Below are 22,500 nucleotides of genomic sequence, written 5' to 3'. Positions count from 1 at the left end.
GATTTCACATCTCTTTAAAAACACATCAGAAGATATTCAAAAGAATCAGTATAGATTAAACAATATATCATAAACAATATACTTTAAAAAAAAAACATTTATGTGCATGGCAGTATGGAAGAGGGATGAAGGGTAGTGGATGCAAGGGATTAACAAAGGCCATTGACCTGTCAAGGCTAATTCCCTATTTTACCAAATGCATAAAAAAAGCAAGCAAACAAATAATATAACATAACATAATCACATAAAAACACAACATGACTACTTACGTAAATCACATAAAAAGATATAATAAGAGATGAATGCAAAAATATCTTGTCAGAATAAAAGCAAAAATGGTTACTATAATGCAATCATTCAATAGCAATTGTCTAATTATTGTTTTGTAAATCCATTATAGGTGAAGAGGCCCCTGACACCCCTCTCAGCCAATGGCCCGTGGATCAAAGCCCAAATCCCGACAATAATGGTGGATCCTGCCCTAACCTTGATGAAACCATACTTTGTAAGAAGCTGGCATGTTTAATTTTTTTAATCGTTATTATTGATCTTCTTTTCCAGTTTACCAGTTTGCCTATCTGCATGATTAATGTATATTTGATATGTAGAAATGTTAGACAAAAATCATGATTAGAAATTTTAGAATAACTAATAACATTATACTGATGAAAGATGTGTGAGTATTCATCAAAGGTAATTTAAAAAGTTTGGTGATAATGAACAAGAAAAACTATTTATGTTAACAGTAGATTATATAAATAACAGGACTAACAAACAAAAAGAAAGGATATTTTGTCTACCTGTATTATTGTATTATCAAAAACCAATCTGTATCCTTCAAAACACAAGATGAAAGTGTCTTTGCTATAAGTGAATAATGACAGTACAAATACTGGTGAAAAAAAAAAGTTTCACTCCGCTGATTTCCAAATATGCATATTCAGATAGGAATAGACCTACATATATTTACAGCCAGATTGTGAGGTTTAAACTGCATATACATGTATATATATATATATATATATATATATATATATTCAAGTCTCCCGACATGCAAGGTAAATTAATAAAAATATTGTTGATTGAATGCATCTATGATTGATTGTGTTGGCTTTTTAAATTCATAATCCCTGGCAGATGGCCAAACTGATGACACCACAGCAACACCATTGGGATTTACCTTGACATTTGACAATGTCAACCAGAGGACAAGAACAAGTTTTCATTCAAGTGAGGGAAAAGCAAACAGACAGTTCAACTTGGTGCAATCGTATGGAGAGATCGACCGTGTTCCATGTTTCCATCTCAGTGATGAGCCTCCATCTTTGGAACAACTATCAAGTATTTGTGAAGATGTCTTTCTGCCCTCAACTAAAGATACTGAAATGCTACGGTAAAATATGTGTACCCGCTGCCTCCTCCCCCCCCCCCCCCCCCCCCATCTCTCTCTCTCTCTCTCTCTCTCGACACACACACCATCACACACAAGAAGAAAAAAACACTTAGGTAATGCAAGTATTGCTTTAATCTTGAAAATCCTCTGATAAGGATTTTTTATTCTAACAAACATAATCCATGTACGATACATAATTCAGTGACATTCCAAATATCTCCTACATCTTTATTAGAATATAGATTTTCGATCATAACTTTTTTTATTTATGAAAGACACATCATTGAGTGACATCAATTATTATCTCCTAAGTCTCTATTGTCATAAACGCTTTCTCTGATAAGGATTTCTGATTCTAACATTATACATGTAAGATACATAATTAAGTGACATTCTAAACGTCTCCTTAGTCTTTACCGTCCTACCTGTTTCAAATGTGGTAATGCTATCTTTTCCATAATGTCATCTCTAACATAATTTATTTCAGTTGATGTTTCCAAATTATTTTTTTTCTTCTAAACCTTACATGATACTTAATTTAAGTTGTGATTCTTGCTAATAACCTTCGAATATAACTTCACAGGTATGAATATGAAGTGATGATTGCCCGGATACTCTGCAACCACATTCCCTGCTTTCGGGATATGAGCATCACTGAGCACATCCCACATCCTTATCTCGCAGAGACAAAGAAGAAGAGTGTCATGGTAAATATACATTCTTATCAATGTACTTCAATTACTGTAGGTTTCAACATATTACCATTCAAACATTTTCAAAGATTTATGGACATTATGTCACAATTATATCACCTAAACTTGATATTACTTGTTCTTTTTCATCTTATGACTTATTGCTAACAAATATTTGAGAGCAGTAAAGTTTATACTCTTATTCATGTTACAGAAATAAGTTGCTTATGGTGTGGCAAGCAATGCAAGAAAGGAAACTTCAATATCAGAAGGTTGATAGGTATTCCATGAAGAAAAAAAAACATGATTAGTGTTAAGTGGATTGAGGATGTGTAATAGACTTTTGGTAGGCAAATGGATTCACTCTTTCGTTAACTGAATGTCTGTTGATGAGAAGTAAAGTCTTCTTTAAAAGTATATTTATTCTTTAAAGGGAAATCCAACCCTAATTGCAAGTTGTTCTGAAGGAAAGATGAAAAATCAAAGAAGCAGATAGGTGAAAGTTTGAGCAAAATCGGACAATGAATTTATGAAACTTGTAATTACTTTACATGAGGAAATTTGAAATTGGCGGAGTATGTAATGTCACTGTGATGTAGTATAGGGACAACTCCCCTATTTGCTCCATACAAGTGACACAAATCTCATTTTTTACAAAATGTTTTATTCAGAAGGATTTTCTTCTTTATGACATTTGTGACATTTATCTTAAACCTGCAGGTACCGTTAGGAGTGCTTGAAAAAGATGAGAGCAAAGTCTCCGATATGATAGATGTGTTGGACTATTTGCACAGATACGTTCCAGGAGATAAGTCACCAATCCCTGTGGTTCTGTATGGGGACCAGCTATCCTGTGAAAGAGTACGTGATGCCATGGGAGCTCGAATCAACGAGGATACACCATGGGATAGACTAAGTGGCTTACAACCAGCCATACAGGAGTGGCATAAGCGCCTTCTTATGTTAACGGTACCATTTCAGTTTAATTCCCATTTGTTTTTGCTTTTAAATGGTTAACTGCTTGACTTAACATAACTTAAATGGGACAAAATGAGACAAATTGATGTGTATTTTTTTTTGTGACAATACTGAATGGTAAAATCGGAAGGGTAAACAATAATAATAATGTTTAATTTGTATATAGCGCTTAATACAAATGTCTCTAAGCGCTTTACAAGGGTATAGCAAGCTTTATATATTTTGAAAGTATAGGCCTACATTACAGAATAATGTAAATATGATTTACACATAGGAGAGCACATGATATGTTGCCATGGTAGCAAAATATACAAACATATATATTTTTTTACATTTCCCCTTTGTGTAAAATAATGCACACTTAATAATGTAGACCACTTGAATTTATTATGGGATTACTTTTGTAATAAGTGCCCATATTGTCTTAATTTGATACTAAGATAAGAAATAAACACCATTCCTAACTAGAGTTATGATGATGAATATATTGATGTGTGCAAAAATAGAACAAAATATTACATCAACCCATATAAGCACACATAATGTGTGTCCGCGCGTTCTTTTAGCAAGAAACATTACTGGAATTCAATCAACAGTTTTATTTATGAAAATATGTAATTTTGTATCCAGTTATATATCAAAGCATTTTATGAACTTTAAACTGATACCAATTATGAAGGATGTAGGTATATGGCATAAAGCTGTCCCAAAGTGTCAAAAGAGGGGATACCCCACTTCCCAAAAGCACCAACAACAAAAAAAACACATTTTAAGGGCAATTAATCTAACCTCGGTAATAAAATGATTTGTGTGGAAGCAGAAAAATAAGAAACAAGAATGGTGAAAGTTTGAAAGAAATCGGACTAAGAATAAGGAAGTTACGGATGTTTGAAAAGTGAGATCACTAAATCTATGCAAATTTCAAATTGGCAATTTGGTCAGTCGATTGAGACAAATGATATGGACAACTCTCTCATTTGTTGTGTACTTACATATCATTATGTTGTGGTTCTTCATCAGTGCCTATTCCCTCGGGGCAGTAATCAAAATCTATCATAGATAGTATATTGTTATAGGTCCTCATAAAGAAAAGAAAAAATCATTCTTTTAAATATGACATTTTAGTCATTTTGTGTATTGGAGCAAAATGCGGGAGTTAATTGTCCCTATATATTACATCCCTGTAATATTACCTTTTTGTTATATGTTATGTCTATACACATATTTTCCCATAACATATTAATAATTTTTGCATTTGTTATTTCTTTTTTACAGGACACTTACAAACTACTGTATGATGCAAAGAGTACAAAATCATGTGGGAGTATGTCCTTCATAAGATCCAGATACGGGCATACTAACGTTACACCGAAAATCTCCCAGTGTTTCAACTATGCTACAAGCCTCTTGAGGTTTGCAACAGAATCACATGTGGTCGCTGCAGCATGTGAATTTATGGGCATATCAAAGCCGAGTGACCATCCTAAAGACGTACCAGAAGATCCTGAGGCCAAGTCATCGTATTTTAGTGACACGTGTCAATTTGTACTGCAAATGTCTTTCCATCCTTACCAGATAATTCCTTCTACCAAGGGAGACAAGACGTCGTGGGAAGGGGAAGCTGCGGAGCATGTTGGAGATGAGTCTGACGACGAGGAGGACTCTGAGGATTCTGAGGAGGATGAAGGGCCTTTCTGCATATGCAAAGAAAAAAATGAAGATGTGGAAATGGTAATGTGTAACAACAAGAGCTGTGAAAGGGGGAAATGGTTCCATCTTGACTGCCTAAAACTGAAGCGATATAAGATTCCCAAAGGAAACTGGTTTTGCAGCAAGGAATGTAGCCAACGACACCAGAAGGATACAGGAAAACAAAAGAGACACAAGATTGGTGTAGACTCAAAATTTGAATATTCAAAAGCTTTGCTTCATCTAGGCCTTGGTGAAATGGTATGCTACGATGCTATAAGAGAAGGAGACGGTGATCGAATGATCCAACATTGGCTTCTAGATCTTCCCCACTTCTATGACAAACACCACTGGAAATACCTCATTGAAGCACACAGTCTTATCTGGGATGTTAATGGTGGAGTGTCGGAAAGGATAGCTCACCAGCTTAAGTGGAATAGGACAGTGAACATACATGGTGGTGAGGGGAAGAATCTAGGAAAGGACCTAGGCATGGAGTTCATGAACAAAGACTATAAAGAGTCAACAAAAGATGCGGCAGGAAATCTTACTGAGAGTGTCATATCACGCTACAGTCAAGTGGTTGGGGTGAAGAAACAATTAAATAGATTGTTCGATACTAAGGTGACAGGAAGAAAGACAGTTTTAAAGAAGCGTTCTGTCCAAGTCAGAGAATCTGATACTGCAAGTCTGGCTGAACTCCTGGTCAAAAACAAGTGCTTAGTTGAAATCCCTGGGAGATCGCATACAGGATTCGAAGACTTCGAGTTTGAACAAACATTGGATCTGGACAAGTACAAGGCCAAGATGTCGACCCTTAGTGAGAGAAGAATAAAACGAGTTGAATTAGCAAAATTAATGGAATAAACAACAAGTGAAACAGTGGTAGTGTAAAAGTCATCTATCATTATGCCAAAATCTGAATCTAATTTGAATAAGAACAAGGGGATAGCCATATTAAGAATATTTCCCTTCTTATCTTAATCATTTATTCTAGTTCTCTTTTACATAAAAAGGGGAACAGAGAATGGGCAATTCAGGGCATAATGATAAGAAAGAGCACAGTTTCAGATAATGGTTATGTGTTATTGTTGGAAATAGTCTTTCTTTTTCTATTTCGTCTATTAATATCATATAGTGTACAAACCTTAGCAAGTCTGGCCAGTACACATACATATTTATGTGCACATGTGCACCTCTTGTAGCAACTTGAACAACACATGCACAAAGAGCATGTACATGGTGCCTTCTCAGTGCAGTTCAACTTGTGGCAGACACGTTCCTTCTTCTCCAGGTCAGGTGTGCCAGGAATCTTGAAAATGCCCAAGATGGTGTCACGGGCACAGTTCTCTTCGTTTACCATCTCCTTCATGGTGCTATCATTGGTTTGATGGAGGGACCTCTTGTACGCATAGAGTATGGCCAGTCCTTTGTCAAGATTCCTGGCACACCTACCAACCTCCTGCCAGTATGAGAGGGCACTCTCAACCCCCCAGTTGACGACAATTTCAACATCTGGTACATCCACACCCAGACTCAGGGCAAGCGTGGTTACAATGACTCTGGTGCAGCTTGACCTGCTGCAAAAATCCGTGATAATCTTGTCTGACTTCTTCCCTGTTGTATGACTATGGTATTGTTCTACCAGCCTGTGTCTTGCAGGATAATGGCAGCCGCAGCAAGCACCCTTCGTCTCCTCTGCAATCCAGCAGTAGATCTTTTGACATGTGTTTACACTCTTCGTGTAAATGAGCATCTTGTTTGCATTAGCACCATTGTCAATGACCTCCTTGACCACCCAGGCCAGGTGCTGCTGGAACTTCTCTTTCACCCTCTCTATGTGAATGTAGATATCTGGCCTGAAAATTAATTAAGAATGAAAAGAAAAAAAACTTATATCGATGCTAATTAGGAATCCAAATTTGGATAAAGTCTTCATGCAAATTGTGTTTCCACACATCCCCCCAAATATATTTCCGGAGATATAGAACATCAACTGAAGTTTCTCGGAGTTGTTGAAGATGGGGGGGGGGGGGGGTGGGGAGCAAAGCGAATGAGCAAAACACAGAGGCCTACTTGTTTTAGAAAATAAAATTGAATTACCGGTAGTAAATTACATAAATCTAGCTTTTGTTTCTTCATTTCCCCTTATCAGAACTGTTCTAGCGACCCTCCCCCTATTGGGGCAATTTCCAAGCAATTAAGGTTTATAGCTGAATTACTTCAACAAAGCTTAGTATATTTGTTTACATTTATCTTTCAAAATCAACAAGGATAAAGTTAACGTACATTGAATCTGTTTATTATTCACCTATAATGGTAACATCTTGGAAATAGGATCAATATCCATTAATGCATACACACCTATCTGGCAACTTTGAGATCACCTCATGATCGGGAGATAATGCCAATATGTTCTTGACATCAGAGAAATCTTGGAGGGTGGCTGTAGCTGTTAGGACTAGGGTAGGGATGTCATTAAAGATGGCCACAACATTGCATGCCCTTCTGTACGACGGTCGAAAGTTCAGGCCCCTGGAACAATGATATGACAGTGATAATAGTTATCATCGCACATTACTTTCTATTCATGTTTTTTGTGTGTTTTAAGTGTCGTATACATATCATGCAAACGATGTAAATAGAATAAATAAGACGTAGACTGCTTGCCTGTAATAAATTGATAATATGAAGAAACAGTCAGTAGAAACAGACTTTAATGTTTTACTTTGATACTATATTGATTCACAAATTTGTAAAACAGTTTTTAAAATTGTGCAACTCTGAGATTTGATGGGACCAGCTCGCTAGAAGTTATGAATTCATTAAATCACTTCAACTTTATACTACAACCAGTACTTATATTTCTATGCAGGTCGATATACCAAAATTCATGTGCATAACCTGTAATCATATTCTGTTCACAATTGTACAGACCTAAATATACATTTTAGGAACTTTTATTGTCACTGATGTTATAATTATGTTTTTTTATTCATGTAATTACCACTGGGATATGCAGTGACCCTCATCAAAACATATCAGGCATATCTTTCTTTGCAGCTGTTCTTTCAGCATCATCTGGACTTTCTTTGAGGTAATTGCTTCTGGTGAGGCCAAAATGACTTCATAGTGATTGGTTAGCAGTTCTGTTGAAAAGTAAATGAAAAGATTCATCCATCTGGGCCTGATGCATAAAAATTACCCTCAATGGAAACTACCATGTTAATAGTACTAAACAGCTAATCAGAATAAAGGTTCAATTTACCATCGATGGTAAAATTGCCATCAATTGTAAGTTTAATACCAGGTGCAGATCCAAGATTTCTTAAAGTCTTTCGAAAAGTCGCTCAGTGGGGGGGGGGGGGGGGGGGGGGGGGGGGTGAGCACATTTTTTTTGGGGGGGGGAGGGTTCCTCGAAAATTTAAAAATTTGCACCCCCCCCCCCCCCCTGAGCGTCAGGGGGGGGGGGGCGGGAGCCCCCGCCCCTCTGGATCCGCCACTGTAATGCAACAGGGGCCTGAAGTGTGTATATTATGGTTTCTTATCAATAAGTTAGGCCTACTCCCAAAAATTAAGTGTTGAAAAACGTCTGGAAAACTATTGATTTCGTTTTTAAACGTCATTGGCATTCTGAGTAATCATGGTAATGGAGTTTACTGAATGGAGAATGTTCTCATACATTTATATCTCTATATGTGTTATAAAGTTTGTGAATTATCAATGAAAAATTAATAAAAAGTAAATAACGGGAAAGTATATTCTTGTATAAAGAGGTGCATTTATTTTGATAATCAATACAGGTCAACCTTCCAAAATAATTTACAGAATGCAATATGCAATATTGGAGAAATAGAGGGGGGAAATGGCAACAGTGGTGGGGGGGGGGGGGAGAGCTTATATCTACTGAGGGAAGTTGCGGAAAGGGGTCATATAGTCTCTCGTTTTCCTTTCTCCCTTTCCTTTTATCTCCTTTTATCATAGTTAGTTTGCTTCTCATTTCCTGCCCCTATAGATACACCACTTAAAGATACTATATCAATTTTGCAGCCAACATCAAATTCTGTAAAACTTTGCAGGAATTATGAATATGTCATGTATGTCAGCCCAAGTCCACTCCAAAAATAACTTGCCTTTAATAGAACCGAAAAACATCAGACAAACCAATCAAAAAAAGTTTGAGCAAAATCGGATAACTAATACGAAAGTTATAAACTTTTGAAAAAGTATGTAAAACTAAAAAAACAATGGAAATCACTACACAAATTGCCAATTTGGTTTTCAGTTTGTGACGTCATATCCTCACTACTTATCAATTGCTTTATATAGTTTAATCCCATTAATTTCCCTTTTTATCCCCCAAAACTTGATTTCCCCATGCCTTTGCCCAGGTTATATGATTTGTATCATATTGCGTGCATGACATTTCCCCAAATCTTTTATAAATTTTGAAGAATTGATACTATTTTTCTGAATATTATATTTCATAATTATTGATTTTTATACAAATAGTTCATCAAAAATCAAATTTTTGGTGATTTAACTGGAAACCAAATTACTCTATATTAGTGCATCCACACAAAAACATATTATTATCAATCTAACTTGGATGCTGGTGTGAAGAAATAAGATTCTTAGGGGGAAATAGGAAATATATATAATAAATATAAAGAAAATAATTAGTGAATAGTGAGGACCATACGTCACAGACTCACGAGTGGATTGGCAATTTGTGTAGTGATTTTCAAAGTTTTTCATGTCATTAAAAATTCATAACTTTCTTATTAGTTATCCGATTTTGCTCAAACTTTTTTGATTGGTTTGTCTGATTTTTCTGGTTCTATTGAAAGTAAGTTATTTTTGGAGTGGACTTGGGCTTTAAACGTTAGCAGTGTCCTAATATTCAAATTATGCAAGGAAACCCGTTTACTTGCTAGACTGCACTGTCAGACACTATTGAGTGACTGACTGCCTTTTTCATCTTTGGTAATAACATACATAAAATGAGCTGTAAAGGGTACATGAGCATTTGTCTACATCAATAACCCACTAATTCTTGTAATGGCCAAAATTAAACTTATTGAAACTTTGCGCAGCATAAAATGTCAGTACGACCATTCAGTACAATGGTCTGAAAAATCAGACTAGTACTTACTGGCTCTATAGCTCGTAAGTCGATTTGACACCTAAGAGTCGTTATTTTTCCACTTAAAGACACTTACAAGCCCCCCTTTTTGTAGGGAAGTTCTAAATTAGTATTATCTTTCAAATGCCGTTGTAATTTAACCTATTCATTTTGGGGGCCTGCAAATGGGACATAGTACCTTTAAGGGCAAATTTACCTGCAAGATTAACCTCAGCTTCATCTTCTGTGATTGAGATGACGCGAATTCCTAACTCTTGCAATTTTCCTCTCTGGTTTCTCATTAGAGCCTTAAGGGGTGAAACCACCAAAGCGGTCTTGGGTTCTTTCTCAGTCTGTAGTCGGGATAGTTATTTCACAGGACGGAAAAGGGAAAAGGAGAGAATGATTGCATTATTAGTTGCATTCTAGCATTTCACAAATGACCCTTTTGAGGGTGTGATCTTAATGCAATACAATTTACACATTATTAAATTTATTTTAATTACATGATTACATAGTGTACAAAACAATAAAAGTAATAGAGTATCTTTATCTTGCTGGCTATAACTTGCACAAATTTCACGCACCGGTTTCAAAAACGATCCGAGGCCCTTCATTATACTCCCTATGTTTGTTGTTGTTTTTGACATGATTGAATTAATCATACTCATATGAGCACCTTCCGGGCACCTTGACAACCCAAAAAATGGAATGATAAGCTATAGGCCTACATCATTACAACAAAAAAAACAGTTTATAAACTACAGCGACAGAAGATCTATAGGCCTATAAGTCTACATACAGTTTGACAAAATGGGTGTTTTGTTGCTGTTACTCATCTAAGGGTATGGACACAACTGAAAGTGACATGTTTTAAACGCCTTATATTTGATACAGTGGAACTATAAAGGTGTCACCTTCAATAACCATTTTGATGTAAAGAATCTGTTGTTTTTATTTAAAATGTCAAAATTGAAAAAAAGCATTCCCATAAATATTGGTCACAAAATTTACGTTTAAACAAAGCCTCAAGTCTCAATGAAACAATGTACATTGCAGGCGCGGATCCAGGATTTCTTAGGGGGGGAGGCCCAAATTTGAAATTATGCGAGCCAAATATTGGTACGTAATGGTGACCAGCAGTGACGTAATGCGGGGAGGGGGTGGGTGCAGGGAGGGGTGAGTTCCCACCTCCCTCTTGACGTTTCATTGAATTATTAGAGAAAGAAGACGTTTCGTTATACCGTTTTCGAAAATAATCCTCGTCTAAATTCAGTTTTTCCCCGCCCGCGCAAAGCGCGGAAGCTTTTACGATTCATTAAACCATTAGAGAAAAAAGACGATTCGTCGTACAGTTCTCGACTCTAAATCCTCGTCTGAATTCAGGTTCCCCCCCCCCTCCCGCGCAAAGCGCGGAAGCTTTTACGATTCATTAAACCATTAGAGAAAAAATACGATTCGTCGTACAGTTCTCGTCTCTAAATTCTCGTCTGAATTCAGGCTCCCCCTCCCGCGCGAAGCGCTGAAGCTTTTAAGTTTTATTAAAATTATTAGAGAAAGAAGACGATTCGTTGTACCGTTCTCGAAAATAATTCTCGTCTGAATTCAGTTTTTCCCCTATTGCGCAAAGCGCGGAATTTTTGACGTTTCATAAGATTGTGAGAGAAAGAAGACGATTCGCTGTACCGTTCTCGACTCTTAATCCTTGTCTGAATTCAGTTCCCCCTCCCCTCCCCTCCTGCGCGAAGCGCGGAAGCTTTGACGTTTTATTAAATCATTAGAGAAAGAAGACGATGCGTTGTACCGTTCTCTACTCTTAATCCTTGTCTGAATTTCAAAGATGTTCTTTGTCTGCTCCTTTTTATTCCTACGTCCTCTTTCTTTTCTCTCCTCTCTTTTTTTTATTTTGACGGCGATTTTCGGGGACCGCCCCCACAGCCCCCCCCCCCCCCCTGGCTACGCGCCTGCGGTCAGATAAACACATTTCGATAACTTGTCCGACCCCAGAAGCTCAGGGGTTAAAGGCAATAAATTACGGTCAGATAAGCATTCAGGGGCCCGCCTTATAGGGCCCCTGGTGGGGTCGAGGCGGTGGAGCCCCCGGAGGCTCAGGGGTTTTAGACATTAAATTACCGTCAGATGAGAATCTAAAGGGCCCTAGGTGGAATCCAGGGGCCAGTAGAGCCCCCCCCCCCCGGAAGCTTGGGGGCTTTAGGTATTTAATCACAATCAGATGAGCATATTTTTATGCCTCATTATTTTGTTGACATTGGCAGTTAACTATTTTTTCTTTCTTGCTCTCTTTCTTTTTTTATTTTTCTTTAATATACCTTTTCAAAAAAGTGGGGGTGGGGGGCTCGAGGCTCTCGATCCCCGACGTTCCTCGGGCCCTGACATGTAGGGATCTCAAGAATCACATATCTTGCCTGGCTGTAAATTTAGGAATTTGTCACATAAAAACGTATAATTTACTAAAAAGTGAGGAAAAATCTCGGAAATTATGTCATTTCAGCATTATTTGTAATTCACCGTTATGGAATTAGAAATAAACCACGTTTAAATTTGATTTTCCCCAAGCCCCCTACCCCCTATCAGTTCGCCAGTATCTCCCCTTTTCCTTTTTTCTTTCCCTTCCCTTCCTTCTCTTTTATTTTTTTTGATTGGGGGGGGGGGCAACAGCCTGGGAGGCAAGGCCTTTTCGGCCCCCCCCCCCCCCGATCTCCTTCTCCCCCCTTTTCTTTCTTCTTCTTCTTCTTCTCTCTTTCCCTTTCTCTCCTCTTTCCCTTCTTTTCCTTTCTTCTCTCTTTTTTTTTGCGGGGGGGGGGGGGAGGGCAAGGCCTGCTCGCCCCCCCCCCTGGATCCGCGCCTAGTACATTGAGACAACTTTAGATGTTATAAACGTTGAATTTACTACAGAGAAAAGTTATTATAATTTAATGCTAGAAAAGAAAAAAGAGAAAATTGGTTTCCATTTTTGGCAAAATATTCTAGGCCTACCAGAAACATTTGTTTGGAAAGATGTATTTCAGTTCAAATTTAATAACATAAGAGACAACAAGATCAAACAATATAATTTTAAATTAATTCATAGAATACTGCCATCAAAAGACAATCTCTTTATATGGAAAATCGTACAGTCTAACAAATGCGAAACACGGTCGTGAAAAAGAAACTATTGAACATTTTATATTTCGTTGCAAGAAATTAAGAGTTTTCTGGAAAATTATCTCAAGAATTATATATTTCATTTTAAAAATAGAAATTGAAATTGATATGAAAATTTTATTGATTGGATATAAAATAGATAACAGAAAATTTACTTTACTTAATTTTTGGATAGATTATGCTCAACAGGTTATATACAAAGACTACGTAAAGCGAAACTTTGGAGAAGCCCCAACCAATCCAAAGAGGTTAATAAATAATTTTATTTCATCATTTAAATGTTTTTTGAAATAAAAAGAAAATATAAAGTACTTCGATATTGAAGAAGTTAAGAAAGTATTAGAAATGTTAAAATGACCATTTTTAAGATATAGGATTTCCCGGCCAAATTCGCGTGTTAGTCATTCGAATTAATTTACTTTGCATTTGATTTAGCGCAGATCGGTTTTGTCATGCCAATTATCATTCAATTTTCCAGTTTTTGTATTTAATTTAGGATTTTGGTCGAAGGGTTTCAATGGGTGTCGATCCTTACGTAATACCTATTCATCAGGGGGGATGAATGAATAGATCATCCCCCCCCCCTGATGAATAGGTATCAGTTACAGATCGACACCCATAGATTTGTCATTCAATTTAGAAACTGCTCAACTAGCATTCAAATTAATATTCATTTGTCGAAGTGTAATTTTTATCATTCAAATTAACACCTGTCATTCGTATTCGTAATATTTTTTATTCAAGTTAGGAATGTTAGGGGGAAGAATTGCAGCAAACTTTTACAGTTTTTAAATAATGCAATTAAATGCATGATTTGCCATTTGGGTCTAAGCTGTTATTCCATTTATTTATTTTCAGGACAATGCAGATGGGTGTAGTCAGACGTAAAGTAAAGAAGGGGCGAAATCAAGGGATATGGCATTTCTGCACGGACATGTTCATATACCCGGCAAAAATCGCCCCTTTTTACTACAGACTCGGAATTTTACAAAAGTAATTCACATCGTCTCTTATACCCAGCACATCCCTCTGTTTTTCTTGAAGAGTTTCATAGTTTACTTGCCCGCCAGCAGATCGATGGCTAAAGACATGGCTAAATAATGAATCATGTTCAAATTGTTGACTCTAGTCTCTACCCCAGTCACAATATTTGTACCCTTCTTCCATAATGAAATTATAATGAAATTATGATAAATTTATGATGAAACATAAGACAAACAACTTCCTTACATGAACATTTACAAATATACTGAGACCATCAGGTCCGTAGATGCAAGTCGTTTTTTCTTCTTAACAATCAAACTTAAATGCTGATGAATATCAGATAAATCTAATAAGTATAAGTGTATAAATGCAAGAAAATGAAATATGACGAAATACACATGAAAAAAACAATCTTGAAAGAAAAATAATGAGCTATAAAAAGTGTGTAATAAACGAGAAATGTATATTGACCATCATTTAAGTGCACAAAGTGCTAATTTGATTGCTACAAATGAATTCGAATGCTAGAAGTAACACCGCGTTGTCAGGAAATCGTGTTGCGCCAAATCGAATGACCAAATAGCGAAAAAGCACATTGTTCATTAATTTGAATGAAACATACGTAGATTCTAACGAAAATTCCATAGATTTGAAAACTGGAAAAAAGAATATAAACCCGAGATATACCTGACTGCACTAAAACCGTCGAATTTGAACGCAAGACAAATTAATTTGAATGACAAACTCGCAAATTTGGCCGGGAAATCCTATATTATTTTGATCTTGTATGTAATTCATGACTACTTGTTTTGTAAATAATATATATGCATTTTGAAATGGAACAATAAAGCCCCTCTGAAGAGGTAAAGAGAAAAAAAAATAAAGGTGTCACCTTGGACTTTAATATTGGGAAAAGTGTAAAAATCACAGATTTCCCGTAGCCTGTCGGCAACTGTACCCAGGTGTCCTTTCCGCGGAGTAGGGCGTCAAGGGCATTTCTCTGCTCGTCGCGGAGGACAAAGCTGCTGCCGAAAACTTCACGGGCTGCGCGTGCGGAGTCCATTTTTGTCGTCTGCTACTACTCACGTTTGAGTTCTCGTGTTGTCTGCTTCACTTGCGCGCGCTATCCTCGACGTGCCGCGCGGAGGAGCTAGCCGAGGCGAGGTCAACCATCCCCATCATCGTATATTTGAATATTCATTAGCCGCCATTTTGTTTTCTGTCTGTCAGAATGCTTGACGTGGGTCATCAAGAAGCAGCCAAAAGCTCGGTAAGTCCTATTATTTTTTATTTTTTTCTATGTCGTGGGGAAGGGGGGTAAAAAGGGAACTTTTAGGGACTGACAATTGCCTAGAAAATTACTGCAATTGGAGATAAATGATGTATCTAGGCCTATTTCTCCCCAAGTTTGTGATGTTTGTGGGAGGGGCCTAACGGCTAGAATCTAGCGGAATAAGTTCAACACAGGCTGGCATAGGCGATCGTTCTGTCTCTATAACCGGAGGTAAGTGGAGCCAGACGTAGTCTCAGTGGAACAACCGACGGTATAGAGACTGAAGCTTTCGGTCTAGGTCTAGGATGGCCTCTTCAATGGCGTGGTTGGAGACACTTAGACAATCACGTAAAACAGCATTAATTCAGGACGGTAATGTATTTTACCTACAATTAAAAGTATGCATAGAATGTACATGTGTGGGAATTTATCTTTATAATACTGAACTGATGACAAAATGTGGGCAGAATGAGTAGTCGGCCGAGCTTTATTCACTCACAAAACATGCAGCATATGGGACTAGGCTGGACTAGACTCGATGCCCACCCAAGTTTCCCGGTGTGCTTGAGCGGTTGTGCTGAAGAAGAAATCTCGAGTGTTTTAAAATACACCACATTACAAAATCAAGCTGTGCCCACGTTTGCAATCAGATTAATTAATGCTTCATTCCATGCTTCATGTTTCTGTGTTTCTGAGTGTATAGATCTAGGCACCGTGCGTTACAAAATAAAAAGATCAATGCACACGCACGCCGAGTAGCCGAGAAGCCTATTTCAAATCGGGCAAAGCTAGTTTCCATGCAATCGAAACTGGGCTGACCAGATTAAACTTTAAAAAAGCAGAAACATGAAGTTGCAAACCATCCAGAGACTCTGGATAAATTGCGTTACTTATTAATTAATTATTTCATTACAAATCTTTATTCTCAGTTTTCTTATGAAGACTAGATTCTAGGTCTATAGATCTAGATCTAACTGATTTTCTTATAAAATTGAAGATATTTATGGTGTATATATTCGATACTGAATGAACGCCATAAAACATTTACCAACAACAACAACATGCTTCATTCCATGCTTTGTTTTGGAAGTTTTGTCAAACTTAGATTCATAAATTTTCAAAGACGGTTTCAATAACAATTTAATTTTGGCCTTTCGCCCCTTGCTTTGTTTAGACCTAGGGTCTAGATCTACTTTTACTTTTTTAATATATTGATCATACTGTCATAAAGTGATAGGGTGTCCAAATTCATGCACATTAAAATAAAGGGGAAAAGAATGTGATATTCATTATTCTTATCGTCCATCGCATGATGTTCTTTGGCTTTGCCATTTTAATTGCTTACAATCGTGTCAAAAGTTTTGGAATTCATTAGTTTCTCTGTTTCAACTGTAAAGTTTGGTAAACTATCCGAAATATATTACGTCTAAAAGGGTAGTAAATTTACCACCAAAGCACAGCACTAAGTTACAATACTATTTATTTTTGTCATCATTCACAGGAAGAAGAAAGCTTCATTTTATCCTCCTGGATGGTAGAGAGCTTGTGGAGGAGTATGACGTCAAAACCAATGACTTACTAGGTAAGACTAAGAGATGAAAGGTGACGTCAAAACCAATGACTTACTACCGGTAGGTAAGAGATGAAAGGTTGCTTTGATTTTCAGTTTGGAACAAGGTCTAGGTCAAGGGTACAGCATCCTACATGGCTTGTAGTGGTTTCCTATATAAAAAAATACTTTATGCTATTATTTTGTTTAAATATTTAAGATGGTTATTTTGGGGGTTTCGTAAGTTCATTTATTTATTCAAAATTAACAAGAACAATCACTGTAAATGTGTATTCCATGCATTTAGTTCAACACAGCACAATTTACAATTTTACATGTAATCATGTGGTCACCACAAGCTACATGTATATATGTTTTGACTGGTTATTGTGAGGATCCAAATAGCAAGGATGCATAATTTGTTCTAAAAGATATTAAATTTAACAGGTTGGAGAGGTGATTCGGTTCCTACAAAACTGGAGCTGTGCTTCTTAAAAGCATTATCTTATGGAGAGATATTTGTTTTGAATGTCTATGTATTGTAAGCTTTCTGTTTTGTCTTTTATGTGCAGTGCGTAAGTGGAAGAGTAAGAATGTACTTGGAAGAGAGGTGAAATGGGAGTTTGAAATTGGAGAGCAGTTCAGACGTCCAGCTGCGGGTGGAGAGGCAGATTTGCTCATGGAAAGCAGCTCTAATGTAAGTCAAGATACATAATTTCTTATGTTTTTTCTTTAATGCAATATTTATGGTTTCTTGCTGTCTGCTGCCTCAAGATCACTGGAGCGAAGGTAGGTGACATGAATAGCCAGAGTCCCTTTTCAGTGAAGGACTAGGCCTAATCATTTTCATCCAGATGGATTCATTCACCTTTCTTGACCAGAAATGTGTTTCAAAGTCAATAACATGGGCATCATTCCATCCAATGTTGTTGTCAGTTGTCACATATCTGTACTCCAGTGATGGTGAGGCAGCAGACAGCAAGAAACTGGGAATAATCACTTGGCTTGAGAAAGCCCAAAGGAGTGGACAAAGGCTTGCCTACTAAATGTTAAGGTCGATAGACCCTTAACTGCATGTTATAGTTTTCCCAACTAATCAAAGTGTTCTTTATCATGCAATATGTTTGTTTACATGTCTTTGTGATAACACTATGTTCATCTCTACAGGATTTGTTACAGAGTAAATTCAAAATAACATTTTTGAATGAACTAATCATACAAATACTCATAGCATTGCTTTTATTGTTATAAGTAGTAGTAGTAGCATCATGATTGTCATTATTGTTCTTCCAGTTTAGTAGTTTCCGTATTGACTCAGGTTGATACAGGTGGTTGCTAAAGCAGGTTTGACTATATGTGATTAATGCAGCAAAGGAATTTTTGCAAGTTGCAAAAGTTTCTTCCTCTGAGAATAGCTGTCCATAACAACTCCCAAAAGTTCAGTGACTCATTTTTTCTGGTTTACACTGATTTTATTTTAAAGTACATACTATCAAAGAGAGAGATAGAGAGACAGAGAGAGAGAGAGAGAGAGAGAGAGCTAAAACAAAAAGTACATATGCAGATGTCTACAGAGGAATCAGCCTTATATATATTAGCCAAGTGGCTTGCCTCTTTGTGACAAAAGCTTCTTTCAGAGTTTCTCTTTCTACTGAAAATATAACTTACATGTAAGAATTATGATTGTCAATTATGAGGAAACAATAATATAGAAAGTGAAAATAAAGGTAATCAAAACAGTCTTTTACAATACGAATACTGAATAAAGATTACGTTCATTTCTGGCTACATCCTTTAATTTGGCCGTCCTTAAAGTGATGCGGTAACATTGTTGAAGGTTGATGAAAAAAATTGCTTAATTTTTGTATAAAATGTTACTTACTATATTCCTTCTACTGTACTAACCCTCTGACATGCAAAAAATCCTGAAAAAATTCTCAAACCACGAAGATATCTATGGTTTTCTTTGAAGGCGTCGATGTGAGGCACCCTCTTAACAGTGATTAACAGTAAATTCTCCCAACCATTTTTGAATTTTCCCAACCGTTTTTCCATGAAAAAAAGACATAAAACAGGCTATAAAAAATCTGTCAACACTTAAATGTCTGGAATGGAATGTAGAGCCATTTTATTGCTTTGTGACGGTTTACATTCACCTAAAATGTAATGGAATTGTAACAATATAGTTGGGAGAATTAAGGAATCAATCAGATCAGTTTTTCCCAATTTGTACCATGAATAATGGTCCGTTTTCACTCAAATTTTCAGATTATCTTTAATTGTACATCTAGCATTGAAGACACTACATTAGCACCACTATCTCTCACCTGAACAATGTTACCAAGTCCCTTTAATGCACGCGATTACAATTTAAATTGAATTGACGTTTATTGTCCATTCAGGAAGAAAAAAAATTCACTGGCTTTACAGACATTGTACATGTACATAATACAAGAAAAATTACACATTACGATAATAGCAAATGTACATCATCACAAACATAAAAACATTCTAAAAAAATAATTATAACATTAGAAACGGAACATCATTTATATAACGATTGCAATATAATTATAGATAGCATTTATATTACCATTTCAAGTGCTTTATATGTGTTTGATTGTTTTTCCCATTTTTATTTCCGGACACACCAGAAAAGACCGGATTACTAACATATTCAAATTTATGGATGTTTCTTTCCTGGGGACCTAGTGACAAGGTATTCCATTAACCTGTTATTAATGAATGAACTACAATACTTGGAATCCAGTCTGCATACATTATTTGTTGCTGTGTGGGGCAAGTCTAGGGCAAGCCTTCAGGTTTTCAAGAATAACCTTTGTTTCAAAAGTATGCATACAATTTGAATATGATGGTAAACCGGTCTATGCCAATAATGATTTACTGTTCAGCTTAGATTTAATCTCCCTCATCCTTTGAGATGTATGTATCATACACAATAATACTTATATTTAAATGGGGAAAGGTATGCACATTTGCCAGCTGTAAGATGACATGAAATTGAAATTTAAACAGCAAAATATTTCATTAAAAATAGTTTTGTTACATATCACTTGGAAATTTATACAAAATACAGTTTGGCGGTATCAGCAACAAATGGTGTTTGGTAATGGAAAGATGAAACTTATAGTTTGGTTTGTGTCAGAATAGTCTGAACCAAAGAAATGGCATCAGGGATTTTAAGTGTTGTTGTGTTTTTTTTTAGTACTATAATTGTTTTTTCTGACCAAGCAAAAGAGAGATAAAAAGAAAAAAAATGTGGGCACAGTTTGAATTAGGCTCATCCTTTGAGATGTATGTATCATACACAATAATACTTATATTTAAATGGGGAAAGGTATGCACATTTGCCAGCTGTAAGATGACATGAAATTGAAATTTAGACAGCAAAATATTTCTTTAAAAATAGTTTTGTTACATATCACTTGGAAATTTATACAAAATACAGTTTGGCGGTATCAGCAACAAATGGTGTTTGGTAATGGAAAGATGAAACTTATAGTTTGGTTTGTGTCAGAATAGTCTGAACCAAAGAAATGGCATCAGGGATTTTAAGTGTTGTTGTGTTTTTTTTTATTACTATAATTGTTTTTTCTGACCAAGCAAAAGAGAGATAAAAAGAAAAAAAATGTGGGCACAGGCCAGTTGTGTCACCCCCACCCCCCCCCCCCACCCCCCTGCCAGTGTTACCCAAGACTGAATTTTAGACTCTATCGAAATACCATTGATTGAAATTGCTGCAATACTTTTAACATGGTACGATTTTAGAAACATCTTTTAATTTCCACTGAATTGAATAGAAGTTTTGCTTCTCACGATAGGCATTGACATCATGCTTGACCATTTTGGCTGCATGACTGTGAGTGTGCGCTCACATACATTCTGATTGCAAACTTGACGATGCTTTTGAAAATTTAATCTTACGGGTCAATTTCCTCAACTTTCTCAACACTTTACCTTTATGTCAAGTTTAACTTGAGATTTTCAATCTAAGCTTACCATATTAGTGTCAAAGCTACGATATCCCAGATATGGGGAAGGTTAAAAGTGGTTTCCTACGAGGTCTTGTGTGTGACTATCAATTATTACCAACTGTGCCTTCCACATTTTTTGTCAGTGATACAGTATACTTATGTGCAAAAACTGTGCCAAGTACCGAAAGATTTGCAAAAGATTGACAAATTAAGCCCTAGATGAAGCCACATTTCTTTCACAGAGAATATTCTTGAGCCATGCTGATGGCCGAGGAATATCATGGAACCTGAAGTAGACCATGCACTTGAAAACTTTTTTAAATGTAGGATGCTTGACAGCATATATCATAGGGTTCAGACAAGTAGAAAGAGTGAGAAGCACAAAGAAGAACAAAGAAGCACATATTTCTGGTTTATATAAGTAGGTACTGCATGAATAAGGGAGAAAACAAAGGAAGAAGGCCACTATAACAACCGCCATGTTCTTGGTGATGTCAATCTGCATCTTACTTGATCCAGTAGGTGATGCCACTAGGTTGTTGATATTGCCAGAAGATACCCTCAGTATGTCCCTTGTCTCTCTGATATGCCTCCGGACATAGAGCATGATGGCAACATAGCAGAAGATGATCAGGGCGGTGCAAAACATGGCGCATGCTGAGGTTATGTTTCGAAACACTCCATGCATGGGATGCCCAAAGTCCCAACCACAGGTCCTCGTGTCAGGACTATACTTTATACCACCTGTTGCAGGAATTAGCTGTGGTACAACCATCCCCAGGAAGGGAAAAAGCCACAGGAATGCTACCATGATAGCAATGCTACTGCGAGTGTAGATCTTCTGTTGCAGTCTGATACTCTTCGTGATGTGGATGTAACGGTCAACCGCTATTGCAGCCAAAGTAAAGAAGTTGACTGCTAACGTAAAAATAAGCAAGGCTCCAAACAGTTTGCACAACCCATTGCCAAAAGGCCATCCAGTCTCAGAGAGCACTGAGAAACCTTGAAATGGAAGGGTCAGTGCCGTGATAAAATCAGCGACGCTGAGGCTCACCACAAACACATGGGTTTTGTTTTGCAGATTTCGGCAGAGGGAGACGGCCAGAATGACCATCAGGTTTCCAAAGGAACCAAGTATTCCTATGATAATGAGTAAAGAACCAACGATTACAGCTAATTGGCTCCTAGTATCATAAACAAAGGATGTGCCTTCAGGTGGTTCCATAGATGTAGTACCTTCCAGGTTTACAGTTTGGGTGTCCATCTTGATTCTGATGTTGGTGGTTATTTTACTGTAATGTACAAAAAACATATCTCACGTCATTAAAGACCTGGGCCGGTATTCAATTCAATACTTGGAATAAGTAAGAAATTTACTAAGTAAATGGCTCAGCTAAGAAATTTACTTATCTCTATTCAAATTGCATTTTAGACTTCTACTTACCTTAGACAAAATTTTAGTAAAATATTTGGTACTGATAAGCATTGTGACATCACACGGTCAATCAAAAGCGATGCGCAATTAATGCGTTGCAATAAATGCGCGCTAATATAATTGTGCGCAGGTTATGATACTGCGTAAGAAAACCATATGCCTGCCAATCAAGGCCTCCAAATAATTGGCTTAAGTCTGGAAGGGAGCTGTCTTAAATTTAGG

General features: G+C 36.8%; 4 protein-coding genes across 4 annotated transcripts in view; 2 read left to right on the top strand and 2 right to left on the bottom strand.

The window, feature by feature from the left end:
- Nucleotides 1–3,681, top strand: part of LOC115919849 — a 5,620-nt gene extending 1,939 nt beyond the window's left edge. Inside the window, exons 7-10 of the mRNA XM_030974322.1 lie at nucleotides 401–505; nucleotides 1,138–1,393; nucleotides 1,977–2,100; nucleotides 2,806–3,681. Of these exons, the coding sequence (XP_030830182.1) occupies nucleotides 401–505; nucleotides 1,138–1,393; nucleotides 1,977–2,100; nucleotides 2,806–3,102 (782 nt within the window). The 3' untranslated portion in view covers nucleotides 3,103–3,681. The remainder of the gene's footprint in view (nucleotides 1–400; nucleotides 506–1,137; nucleotides 1,394–1,976; nucleotides 2,101–2,805) is intronic.
- Nucleotides 3,682–3,730: 49 nt separating this feature from the next.
- LOC115919827 (ATP-dependent RNA helicase DBP8-like) lies at nucleotides 3,731–6,519 on the bottom strand. The gene is made up of 2 exons (XM_030974252.1): nucleotides 5,900–6,519; nucleotides 3,731–4,757 (listed from the first exon to the last, which is right to left on the bottom strand). The coding sequence occupies exons 1-2, from the start codon at nucleotides 6,506–6,508 to the stop codon at nucleotides 4,632–4,634; spliced, it is 735 nt and encodes a 244-aa protein (XP_030830112.1). The 5' UTR covers nucleotides 6,509–6,519; the 3' UTR covers nucleotides 3,731–4,631.
- Nucleotides 6,520–15,591: 9,072 nt separating this feature from the next.
- Nucleotides 15,592–17,578, top strand: LOC105444719 (protein DPCD-like). The gene is made up of 3 exons (XM_011679344.2): nucleotides 15,592–15,671; nucleotides 16,801–16,881; nucleotides 17,421–17,578. Exons 1-3 carry the CDS (start codon nucleotides 15,605–15,607, stop codon nucleotides 17,561–17,563), a joined length of 291 nt encoding a protein of 96 aa, XP_011677646.1. The 5' UTR covers nucleotides 15,592–15,604; the 3' UTR covers nucleotides 17,564–17,578.
- A 2,050-nt stretch (nucleotides 17,579–19,628) lies between these two features.
- Nucleotides 19,629–22,107, bottom strand: LOC115919809 (G-protein coupled receptor moody-like). Its single transcript, XM_030974093.1, has 2 exons — nucleotides 21,319–22,107; nucleotides 19,629–19,664 (listed from the first exon to the last, which is right to left on the bottom strand). The coding sequence occupies exons 1-2, from the start codon at nucleotides 22,105–22,107 to the stop codon at nucleotides 19,629–19,631; spliced, it is 825 nt and encodes a 274-aa protein (XP_030829953.1).
- Between the last annotated feature and the right edge of the window lie 393 nt (nucleotides 22,108–22,500).

Source organism: Strongylocentrotus purpuratus, unplaced genomic scaffold (genome assembly GCF_000002235.5).
Source record: "Strongylocentrotus purpuratus isolate Spur 01 unplaced genomic scaffold, Spur_5.0 spur5_contig_774, whole genome shotgun sequence".
Taxonomy (NCBI): Eukaryota; Metazoa; Echinodermata; class Echinoidea; order Camarodonta; family Strongylocentrotidae; genus Strongylocentrotus; species Strongylocentrotus purpuratus.
This window is presented reverse-complemented; position numbering and strand designations above follow the sequence as displayed.

Excerpts from the sequence above, each read along its gene's own strand:
- LOC115919827 (XM_030974252.1), bottom strand. The coding sequence starts at position 6,508 with ATGCTCATTTACACGAAGAGTGTAAACACATGTCAAAAGATCTACTGC. Across the intron at positions 4,758-5,899 it reads TACTGGCCAGACTTGCTAAG|AAAGGCCCTTCATCCTCCTC; the intron begins GTTTGTACACTA and ends TTGCATATGCAG.
- LOC105444719 (XM_011679344.2), top strand. The coding sequence starts at position 15,605 with ATGGCCTCTTCAATGGCGTGGTTGGAGACACTTAGACAATCACGTAAA. Across the intron at positions 15,672-16,800 it reads AACAGCATTAATTCAGGACG|GAAGAAGAAAGCTTCATTTT; the intron begins GTAATGTATTTT and ends CATCATTCACAG. Across the intron at positions 16,882-17,420 it reads CAAAACCAATGACTTACTAG|TGCGTAAGTGGAAGAGTAAG; the intron begins GTAAGACTAAGA and ends TTTTATGTGCAG.
- LOC115919809 (XM_030974093.1), bottom strand. The coding sequence starts at position 22,107 with ATGGACACCCAAACTGTAAACCTGGAAGGTACTACATCTATGGAACCA. Across the intron at positions 19,665-21,318 it reads ACATCACCAAGAACATGGCG|GCTTGCCCTAGACTTGCCCC; the intron begins GTTGTTATAGTG and ends GAAAACCTGAAG.